This window comes from Pagrus major, chromosome 23, assembly GCF_040436345.1.
Source record: "Pagrus major chromosome 23, Pma_NU_1.0".
Lineage (NCBI taxonomy): Eukaryota > Metazoa > Chordata > Actinopteri > Spariformes > Sparidae > Pagrus > Pagrus major.
The window spans coordinates 3313603-3325671 of NC_133237.1; the positions used below are offsets into that span (position 1 = coordinate 3313603).

At 40.9% G+C, this 12069-nt stretch overlaps 1 protein-coding gene across 1 annotated transcript; it reads left to right on the forward strand.

Moving 5' to 3' along the window:
- Positions 1-579: 579 nt before the first annotated feature.
- Positions 580-11982, forward strand: ube2z (ubiquitin-conjugating enzyme E2Z). The gene is made up of 7 exons (XM_073493877.1): positions 580-1477; positions 2093-2165; positions 4941-5128; positions 5271-5382; positions 6891-7003; positions 7171-7261; positions 8209-11982. The coding sequence occupies exons 1-7, from the start codon at positions 1011-1013 to the stop codon at positions 8389-8391; spliced, it is 1227 nt and encodes a 408-aa protein (XP_073349978.1). The 5' UTR covers positions 580-1010; the 3' UTR covers positions 8392-11982.
- Positions 11983-12069: the final 87 nt, after the last annotated feature.

Genomic DNA, 12069 nt, shown 5'->3' on the forward strand with positions numbered 1-12069 from the left:
TTTTCTGTCCTTTTCATAGTAGCTTTTGGCTTCCATTCCTTCAATATGCTATGAAAAAACATCTGTACAGTCATGAAACTTGGCTTGAAACTATTTTAGGACTACAATTTACAGTCAGTCAGCCTGCATATTACTTTCTCTGTTTAGTTTTGTCCATAAAATGTCTAAGCCCAGTTTGAGTTTAGGGTGTCTTCAATTTTTTTTTTTTTTTTTTCTAAAACCCGAATACTCATTTTTACAGTGGTATAAAGCAAATTCCTCACATTTGCGTTTAATTTCTCTTGCTATTGGCGTTGGCTCTAGAATGGATCACACCTTGCCTGTAAATTGATTGATTTTTAATTCTGTAGTGAAATTAATGAAAATAAACGTCTACTTGGGAGTTAGGAGCAACCAATCAACTACTCCTAAAATAGGCTATATATTACAGGAAGCCATACTGTGATCGAGGAAATAAACACTCATTTTAACCGTACCACCTCTGAGTGTTACACATCGGGTCCATGGACCTATGGGATCGCAACACCCAAAGGAGGAATTTTACTTTGAAAGTGCCCACCGGATGTCCCGTGTTGCCTGACTGGAGAGAAAACAGAGCCTGAAGTTGCGTTATGTGATGGACTGGTCTGGTGGGGATGTGGTCGGTTGAAAACCAGCTATTCTGACAACATGTTCATTTAAACCGATAACAACCGGGCGGTGACCTACTTCATAAGCCGTAGCAAGGTGGACGCGGTAATTTTGCCAACGACTTCATACTTTTTGGAGGCCTGTGGAAAAACACATAAGCTAACGAGAAGTAGCCACCATGTCGTGGGAAGAAATACCTTGTTTTCTGGCCTCGCCTCTGAGCTCGGCTCGGCTCCATTTTTCTGCTCTCTGATTCCAGTGGACAAAACAAACAGAGGTAACTTTCGCACACAGCTGTCAATGCAGCTAACAGTTAGCTAGCCCAGTAAATTAGTCAACGATAACGGTTACTCTAGCTTAACGTTACTAGCCCGCGAGCCATGGCGGACAGCTTTGGAGAGCAGTCCAGCGGAGGTGCCCTTGGCTTAGGCGTTACCGGACAGGGCAGCGGAGCCTCGCTGTTGCCGACTTTGGCCAACTCTCTGCCGGTGGGACACTCGGCAGCCAGCGGCGCTCACTCCAGCGCCAACCCGGCCTCCCCTTCTCCCGCCGCGGCCGCGCAGAGTGGCCTAGCCGCTGTGGTGGCCCCTATGTCCGCTGTCACTGCTACCCCAGCCGGTTTTGGCAACACATTCACCCCCGGCTCCTCACCACCCGTCGTGGCCGTGTCACCCACATTACACGCCTCCTCACCTCTCCCCGGTGTAGGGCTAGGGGTCGGCGGGGTGGCTGGTGTAGCAGGAGCGGGCCTCCTGTCCCAAATCCACGCTACTTCGTGGGACCCGACCCTCAGTACGGACTGGGACAACGAGAAGGCTTCCCAGCAGTGCATCTTGAGGATAAAGAGGTACTAAACAGCAGTAAAACAGTTTTGAAGAATATTCTGTGTCGTTGTAGTTGTATGTTGGTGTTTAGGCCCTGAAATGCCAATGAGGTGAATAAAAATCGAAAGTGAAAGCTTTCTACAAAGTTTCTGCCATCAATGGAAACCTTTAGGGACTTTCCAAATGACGGAGAAGTAACTTCATGTAAATAAGCCAATACACAGAGCACATGTTTAACTCAGGATAGCTGTGTTACCTCTTCTGTTTGTTTAAACATGCACTTAAATGTAAAACCCATTTTAATTATTGTATATTACTGTTGACATGTTGCTTCCTAATTAAACGAGAGTGAGACGTTTTTAAAGGGTCAGTTCACCCAAAAGACATTTCTCTTTTTCCCCCGTTGTATCACCAAGTAGAGAGTTTTGGATTTACCTGCTGCTGTGGTTTTGAGATTGTCTATCCATGAGCTCACTGCTGCTAAGTCTCACAATGGACATAAGTGGAATTTCATCTGTGGTGCTAAGCAAGGTTGTGCTCAGACCGGGGACAGATGTCTGTGTAAGATCTCTATGTGTGATCCTTTCCATCGCTACCATGACTTTATATGTCTCCCTCCCTCTCTCTTGTCTTTGCAGGGATATCATGTCCATCTACAAGGAACCTCCACCAGGGATGTTTGTTGTCCCCGATCCTCAGGACATGACCAAGGTAAAAGTTGAGGTCCCCTGTGAAGAGGCATTCACATCATGACCCGATTTACATTTGCCATTTCAAGTGTCTTGTATCCAGATAAAATCTAGATGAGATGTGATACACTTGGCCGTATATGTGCCAAGCTCAAAAAACACCCGAAGAAGAAAAACTTAGCTAAGCAAGAACTAATGCTGTGTTCCAGTCAATGTTGGAGGTAGGAATTTCCTAGTTGAAATTTCCATCTTCCAAAATTTGCATATATAAAAAAATAGAAGGAAACAACACATGAGTTAACAGACTCCATCAATCATTTTATTTTACACCTCTTTGATACCTGGATACTAATCTAAATATTCCGTTCATTAGCCCAATACAAATACTGTCATCTACAAATTGATACTATTACCTCCCCACGGTTGCTGCCATTGTTGTGTGACATTAGACAACTGCTCCCACATGAAGTTGGGTTAGATGGATTCGCCCCATTTTTACAAGTAGGAATTCTGACATTAAGTGGCGTTCTGTTGTACTTTATCGAGTAGGAGGTCCGTAATTTTAGACATGCGAGTTGTCTGGAATGCAGCATAACTCAAACACATGGTTTAATTGTATTTATGGATTACAAGCGAGACAAAAAGTGTTTCGCATACTGCTTCTGCGTTCACACAAATCATTCATTGTTTGAACTGATCAAGTATCAGATAAGCACTACAAACGTTTGGGGCCTATGTATGAGCTATTAAATGAAACGGAGAGAACAGCAGCTAATTTCAGTGTAAGTTCAGCTGCTGTTACCACAGGACACAAACATTTGTGGCTATGACTACAGAGTACCTACTGACTAGATGTGTAAATCACTAGTTTCATCACAATACAATATTATATAGCTTATTTGGACAATGATACAGTATTTGCCAATGTCACAAAGTTTGCCAGGATACGTTTTGGATTCGATTAAATTCAGGGGCAATCGATATCAGACGATATCATCTTCCCATTTAATCATCTTCCCTCAGTCAGTTACAGAAGAAGCTGCCACCACTTTTCTGCTTTTGACCATTACAGAAAAACCAACGCATGAATATCTGTACATAACTGTCATCAGTTAAGTGCAGTTTGGTTTACTGTGATGTCTTTAGCAAGCTTCCTTCTATTCTGATTGTTTGTAGTCAGGGCCACAGTCTCCAGACTGCATCTGCAAAGTCACAGCCAAGTTGTTTTTAACCTGATGCTGCATTTCCAAATGTTACACTTACAGCGTCATAGGGATTGCTGTATACAATTATTAACATAATTAAAAGTAATTTTGGTTGATTTGCAATTGGGTTCGGGCTAAGCAATATGGGCATAAAAATATTTTTTACAAATGTGAAAGCGATGATGATTTTCATCACATTTATTTTTCATGTAAAATGCAGGAAAATTAAACATTGTTAGAGCCACTCATTTTAATGACTCTGACAAATACGACATTTGCGGCACCTGCAAAACTGTCATCATCATGCATATTCAAGTATTCCTGTCAGTGCTGGATGCAAAGAAGTCCACACACTAGTTCAACTGCTCCTTCTGTATGTTAGGCACAGACATCAGTGTGCAGAGTCTACTCTATTCATACAGTGGAATCTACACTCTGTGGCGTTGACTTCCGTGGCTTCATCTCTGACAATGCCTTGTCAACAATAGGGCTGCAACTAACGATTATTTTCATTTTCAATGAACTGTTGATTATTTTATCAATTAATTGATTACTTGCTTGTAAATGGTAAAAAATAAGGTCGATCAGTGTTTCCCAAAGCCCAAGATGAAATCCTCAAATGTCTTGTTTTGTCCACAACCCAAAGATATTCAGTTTACTGTTGTATAGGAGGAAAGAAACCAAAAAATATTCACATCTAAGAAGCTGGAATTGAAGAATTTTTCCTTTTTTTCCTCAAAAAAATTACTCACACTGTTTGACAGTTTGACTGCTTGTGTTTTGTTGTCCATTCGGAGTTGTTGTAGTGAGTGTAGTCACTGCGTCCCAGATCTCAGCAATTAACTTGTTTGTGTGTGATGTATTGGATTCCAGCTGCATTATATGAGGCCCTTTTTAGACACAGAAACAACTTGATCCAGCTATAAATCTCTGTCAGTGTTTGTGGCTGTCCTCACTATCTGTAGAGCGCTGTGTTAATTAACTGATGATGGAAAATGAACATTTCTTACAGCTGCAGCCTCACCTTAAAAGCATTTAACCGTTGACTTTTATTTTGAAGTAGACTATAAGCGGGACATGTGTTGATCAGTGAGTTTAGCACTTAGCGCTACCATTTATCAAAAATGCTTTCATCAAGAAGGAGCTGTTAGATGAAGAGCTACAGGCGTAAGACCGCACACCGCAACGCACTCCCTCATTAACGTTATCAGGTTCCTTGTTGGCATCGTCAACTCTCCTTACTTTCAATATACTGTATGATCAGTGGAGTGTGACTCCTGGTACTTGTGCTGCATGCACTGCTGCAGGTGCTGCAGAGAGTTTGAAATTTTATCGTCTATCGTCCAGTTAAGTATCAATTATCAAAAAGACGGTGGGGGCGTTGGGCAAATGTATGCCCGACCACCGTGTAACACAGGAACACAAGCTACTGCAGCAAGCCTAGCTGAAAGTTGATTTTCTTCCTAACTGGGGTCTGATGTGGATGTTGTCAGTTGTATTCTAGGTCAGATTTTCCGCTTCAGGGTCTTCCTTCCGCTTATCCATCAGTCCTTCTCTGCCTCCTGACACATATTTTTTTCTTTCCTTAACAGATCCATGCCCTGATCACAGGCCCATTCGACACACCGTACGAGGGTGGCTTTTTCCTCTTCCTGTTCCGCTGCCCCCCCGACTACCCCATCCACCCACCACGGGTCAAGCTAATCACCACCGGACATAACACTGTCCGCTTCAACCCCAACTTTTACCGCAACGGCAAGGTCTGCCTCAGCATCCTGGGGTGAGTCGGGGTTCATTTCTGTCACAGGACTCCATTAAAGATGGTTGGTCATGGTGGGAAACCATTTGTGTGTTTCAGACTACTGACTACTTTATGGTTACGATACTTTATAACGTGTGTGTGTGTGTGTGTGTGTGTGTAGGACATGGACAGGCCCAGCATGGAGTCCAGCTCAGAGTATTTCATCTGTCCTCATCTCCATCCAGTCTCTGATGACAGAGAACCCCTATCACAACGAGCCAGGCTTTGAGCAGGTACTCTGTGTGTGTGTGTGTGTGTGTGTGTGTGTGTGTGTGTGTGTGTGTGTGTGTGTGTGTGTGTGTGTGTAAGCTGGGAGAGCTGTGTGTTTGCCTCAGAACAATTTTACAAAACAGCAGTGACACATATTTGTATCTGTATTGTATTTAAAACAAATGAGAAAGTCTATAAGGCTTTTATGCAAGGCTCTGAGCACATGCACCTAAACACATTGTGTCAGCGTCATGCGGGAACAGAAGTCAGAATTTATAAACACACCATATTAAAGTTGAAATTGAAACTAGACTAAAACACAAACCTAAGCACAAAACATTTGTGTCCACTGTCCTGGTAAAGTATTATTTCACAAATGTTTTCAAATCTAGCAGCTTTCTGATGTTGAATACTGAGTAAATGCCTTTATACCTTAACATTAGTGGAGCTCCCTCATCCCTCTTCCCATTTCAGAAACTTTATGACTCATAACTTAAAGCTAGAGTAAGAATAAGTGAAAAATATTGATGTAATGCTTGGTTGCACTACCCCATTACTTAATGAAGAAAATATCCCCCTGCCAGAAATGTTATAAACACAATTATGTACCTGAAAGTTACAGGGAAATGTAATCAAATTAGTGATGTACTCCCCAATGCACAATCTCCATTTTACACAGACAAATGCAGAGCGAGGCACCAAAAGTTGAGTTGGATAGTCTGAATCTGATTATTGTATTTATATAAGGGGTGTCATAGTTCTTCAAATCCATGATTCAGTTTGATTAAAACATTTTTTCAGCATTGACAGCTATGCCGTTGTTACACTATCACATTTGGATTCATTAAAATCAACGGATCATTGTTTTATGCCTTGACAAAAAGACATGGGTATTTTACAACAACAGCTTGACTTTATCAACAAAAAAATCCCATCCTTATGGAATGAATTACAATAAAAGATAGAAATTCAGTTTGTAAAAAAGTTTGGTTCATCAACTCTTTGAAAAAGAAAACAAAAGTTAAAAGCTCTTCTGTGTCCGTTTTTTATTTAGAATCAAAATCATGACACCCCTAATGAACAACCTCAATGCTGTGTTTAGTGTCATTATGTTTCAGCAAGTTGATGCATTCCTTGGCCCCAATAGTACCTGCAACTTGCATTTCATAACATCTCCTGAGTCACTCTGAAATTTCAGCCAAGAACCCAGCCCCAAAGTTGTTGTTGAGTAGTGGAAATAAAAGCAGAGCCTGTGACAATTGATACCAGTTACGTTTTGGGTTGTTAAGATCCTGTAGGGGAAAAAGGAAAAAATGTATACATGTAGTTTTACATCAGCAATTTTATAGGAGGAAATCTTTAAACCACACTGCGTTTTATACATTTTCTTGGCATGTCTTTGGTGACTCTCACATGACACACTAATAAATGGGAGATTTAATGTAGCTGAGAGATGATTCTAGTTGAATTTCAGCTCTGAAGCATTGTAACAACTGTATGAAATAATACCAGTAATGTGCGTGTCTCTCAGGAGCGACACCCAGGGGACAGCAAGAACTACAACGAGTGTATCCGCCATGAAACCATGAGAGTGGCTGTGTGTGACATGCTGGAGGGTAAAGTCCCTTGTCCCGAGGCACTGTGGTGAGATAAACGTCACTGTCTCTCTTCTTCTTTTCCATTTGTCTCTAACATCTTTTCCTCTCTCTGATACTTTGCTGTACTTCTCACACTCTCATCTCTTCTTTCTGCATATCAGCTGATTGGTGTGTGAATGTGTGTGTGGTTTCTTTTTTGTTGTTTATTTTTAGGAGTGTGATGGAAAAGTCCTTCCTAGAATACTATGATTTCTACGAGGGAGTCTGCAAAGAGAGACTGCATCTACAGGGACAGAACATGCAGGTGACTATATAAATATGATTTATTCTCTAATCCATGTTTCTCACATCTCTTTTAATTTGTAGATGTCAGTATATTTTTAGTTGATTTGTTATTGTCACAATTTATGTGTCAATGCAGTGTCTTATTTGAAACTGACACTAGGAGTTTGTAACAGCCACCACTAAGGAATAAAAAGGTTCAGAGACATCTTTTTTACGATATTCAAATGCTAATTTGTCTCTGCCTCCATGAATGTATTACAGACCTGGATATGGCGGCGCTGCTCAGCCTTGTTCTAATTTTGCCCAGTGGCCAGCTGCAGTAAAAAGCATTTCTCCCATAGAGCACCATAATAGAAAAGACATCTGTAAAACTGTTAACAGGACACCTCCAGCTGTAAACGAGGTCAAGAGTCTTTCGTTTATTCATTTTGGATTTATGGATGATGATTTATATTTGTAAAACTTTCCTCAAGCCGAGAAAAGGATTTTTAAAATATGTGACATCACAATTTAAAACTACGGGCAGAGCTGGAACTAGCAGGAAGGGCCAGCAGGAGAAAACTTTGCACCAGGTGAACAGTTTTGGTTCGACAAGGTCCCATAGAATAGGCAGCATCTTTCAGTTCAGTATCCAGTTCTGTATTACATTAATGGCTCCACTGGTTCAGTTCCATCTGGGGCCTTTGTTTCACACCCCTGTCTCTTCTGGTCTATTTGGTCAAATTACCAATAAATGCAAATATGTCAAAGAAAATGTGTCCAAAAAAAAAAAGATTCCAAAGTGATGAATAATACCAAAAAAAAAGAAAATGATTGTAGATTTTTTTTATTTTTTAAATTCTAATAGAAAGAGATGGTAGCCCTGTGTTACACTCCCATTGCAGGACTAAATGCACATACCATAACACAAGCTCTATTTCTGAGTCTTCTCTGATTATTTTTCTTGTTCCTCTCTTTCTGACCCAGGACCCATTTGGCGAGAAGCGTGGTCGTTTCGACTACCAGGGCCTGCTGGCTCGCCTCAGCACCACCCACAGACGAATACGGGAGAAAAGCCTTGCGGAGGACAACCACAATGACGACGATTCAGACTCAGACACCAGCTCTTCTGGGACAGACCCCGACAGTCAGGGCAGCTCCCAGCCCTGACTCCCTGGATGGTGCTGGACACAAAGCCAGGCCAAGAACTAAAGACAAAGGGACCTTTTTTGTTTTGTTTGCAGTGGAGGAACAAAATCACAGAAGAGAATGCAACACCTACGTTTAAGGCTTTAGTGTGTCCAGGGTTCAGGTTTGGAATCAAGCTTCTGTTGACTGGTGATGCAGAGAGAGAAGAAATGATAGTCTCTCAACTATGAAAAACAAACACCATCCAATAGTCAAATGCTGGAAAATTTGGCCTGGAGTGGTGTATTTGTGCTACTTTTGTAGCTTACCAGCTGTAATTTTGATGCTGTCAGTTTGATTCTAAAACTCAAGTTGGCTGCCCAGATGCCTGATAGATTTTGAGATTTACCAGCCATTGTTGCTTGTCGAAATAAAAGGTTAGTTTCATGGCTCAAACCTTTAAATGCGCTGTAAGAATGCACAAAAAGCCCACTAGCCCAAACAGAAATCTAGTCAGGCTTTAAAGATGAGCAAGGCTTGGGCCAAATGAAGGGATCTTGAGGAAAGGAGGGTAATTGGCCACAGTAAGTTGGCTGGAGCAGTGGAAGTTGATGGTGTTTCATCTGAGCAGGTTGCCCTTCAATTTAGACCTTTGTATTGAAGAGCGGAGGAAAGAAAGACGAACCTTTAACAGTGTAAGGTAGTTTGAAAAAAATGACTATTTGTCGAGGCTTTGCGAGTCACGTGCCTTGTCTCCTCTGGGCAGGGTGAAGTCAAATGCGCAAAAAGTGCAGTTCTTTCAGACTGGACATCAAACATCAGCTGCTCGCGATTCTGAATACAATGATTCCTGTGTATTATACAAAAAGTTCTGCTTAGCTTTCAGTTCTAATAGTGCTGTTGAAATCTGTTTACCAGATGAAAAAGCCGTTAGAGAAATGTCAGTTTCATTGACATCCAACTTTATACCCTTTGTTATGCTGCTTTCTCATTGTCGTGCTGAAACTAATGCTAATTTGCAGTGTGTGTAGGGTGAATTGTTTATTTGGAAACCCTGCCGCTCTTTGGGCTGCTGGTTCTTGTGGTTAACCCATCAAGATACAAACCAAACCACCCCATGCTTGAGCTAGGGCCACTTGGAGGAACTAATGGAGGCAAGCAAACACAACTTTCCATTCGTTCATACTGCAAGTAACTCAGTCCATTCTATCTAAATGATGGCCCAACCAAACACTTTGGTTTCATGTTTACAGACTTTTACGTGAGGGCAAATCATGCCGTTTTACTTCTTTGGCATTGCTAGCTACATAATTGGATTTTAATACTTAAATATGGCATTTCCAGACTAAGTAGCTTTTTTCTTTTTGGTGTAAATAAACTGATAAACCCTATACCCTGAAATCTGATTAGCCAGCATTTTTCAGCTAACATCAGCTAACGGCCAAGTTTTACTCATCAGTGTCACAGGAAATAAATAGACTTGTTGACAGCATTGCTTGCAGTTTGAACATAGCGTTCTCGAGGCAAGGAAGAGAATGGTGCAGAACTTCTAGGGCTTTATAAAAAGAAAGTCTCCAGTGGAATTGGTTTTGGTCTCTCAAGTCCACCTTAATACAGTTATCTCACATGTCTTATGTACATTGAAAGTGTTATTGACTGTTATATTCATTCCACCTATTCCACTTTAAATCCCATTCTAGCTTGACTCAACTGTAAGGATAGGACTAGATCTACAGTCCTCGTTCTAGTTCCTCAGTGGAAGCTAATGAGGCAACATTTAAACAGCTCAACAGTTAAAGTTAACACAAATCCAGTGGGTACATTGGTCCCATAGACTGTATATAAAGTAGTGGACATTGCCACTTTGACATTACCCATTGGTTTGTTGACTTCTGGCAGGGGTTGGGGTCGCCATTGGTGTGACCATAACTGGACAAGAGGATGGAGCTGGGGAGGATACACATTGCATCTACCTGATTGACAGTCGTTGTGGTAGCCATGCCTGAAAGCATATCCTGCTTTATCGTCTATTTTACTTGAAATAGGACCATACTTTACAAAATGAACATCCCACTGTATTGAAAAAGACTTGGAATAAGTCATTCACATAAACTCACCAAAAAACTCTGTTCACTGTGGAAATAAATCATAAGCTAACATGCAATCAGACCCTTTTCTTGCATCCAGTGCTGACCATTAAAAAGAGTGCTGGTTAAGGCATCCGACCCCATTTTATACCGTCTATGGTCAGGCGGAGGTTTATTGATATTTTTGAAAGATACCCACTTGATTTGACTTGGAGCGTCGTAGAAGCTTCAGGTTGACTTTACATTTTTTTCAGTAAACGTATGAAGTATGAAGAGGAGGAATGATTATACTGAGTAACCAGCACCAGCAACTCCTTCAATGTATATAAAGGGTATGGGTATTGTGTTGAGATCTTCTTTAAAGGAAATGGTTTTTATATTTTCTATAATACACTTATTCGTGCTCTTGCCTAGCCTTGGATAAGAGGATTGTTACCACTCTTATGTCTGTACAGTTGATGTAAAGCTACAGCGAGCAGCTGGTTAGCTTAGCATTGTGCAAAGACTTGAAACGGGGAAAACTATCCTGGCTCTGTCCAAAGGTAACAAAACATACCTACCACCACCTCTAAGGCTCACTGATTTGCATGATATATATTGTCTCGTCTGAACAAAGTCAAAGGGTAAACATGACATTAGCCATTTTACAGTGCGATTATGTGCCAAGAAACAGTCCATTATAAAAATAAAAAAGACAAAATGACATTGTACACATGTATTTTTTTACACATCAAACATCCAAGATTAGTAGCTTGTTAGTTCAAATTAGAGGAGTTGGTTGGTTGATTTTGTTACCCTTGGACAGTCAGGCTAGCTGCTCCCCTTCTTTTCCATACTTGTACAAAGCTAAGCTAACAAGCTGATGCCTGTAACGTCATTTTTAACAGACATGACAGCAGTATCAATATTCACATCATATTTTCTACCAGAAAGGAAATATTTTTTTTCTCCAAAATGTTGAACTGCTCCTTAAGTCAAATACGGGCTGTTTAACTTTAGCATACTGATCTTCTTATACAGTTTTCAAGAAGCTTTCCAACATGTTGAGACAAGGTGTCAGACAGATGTATAAGCGCTGTGTTTGTTGTATTTCCTTCCTGCCTTCCATTGTCCTCCAGTCTGCCTTTAGCTCTGCAGCCATGTTTAATGGAGAGAGAGGAGCAGTTTGCCTCTGTTGTTGGTGTTATGTCAAACCCTGTTCCACTGGCAGGGGTAGCAAAAGATTCGAATGGGATCACTAATATAGGGCATTCCTTTTTATTTGTTTTATTACGTTATAGAATGGTTATATGAGAAGCAGATCCTAGCAGAATATATGTGATTGCCAAAATGTGATTGATTGCAACACACTTCCTGAAGTGGAAGTGAAGAAATCATATCCCTGTTTGGTTGTGTTGTGTTGTGCTTAAATCAGGGTTCTTCTACGTCTCTATAAAACCTGGATTACGGATGGAAGTGATTATTTCCAGGTCTTGAAAATGTTGGTATTGTACAGAAGTTCTGGAAAAGTACAGAATAAAATGTTGTTCAGTCCTGATTCATCTAACTAGTGTTTTGTTGTTTTTTTCTTGTATATGTACACCCACTACTGATGCATCTTAGGAGGAAATCCAGACAGAATGTGCAACTTTGT

Excerpts from the sequence above, each read along its gene's own strand:
- ube2z (XM_073493877.1), top strand. The coding sequence starts at position 1,011 with ATGGCGGACAGCTTTGGAGAGCAGTCCAGCGGAGGTGCCCTTGGCTTA. Across the intron at positions 2,166-4,940 it reads ATCCTCAGGACATGACCAAG|ATCCATGCCCTGATCACAGG; the intron begins GTAAAAGTTGAG and ends TTTCCTTAACAG. Across the intron at positions 5,129-5,270 it reads GTCTGCCTCAGCATCCTGGG|GACATGGACAGGCCCAGCAT; the intron begins GTGAGTCGGGGT and ends GTGTGTGTGTAG.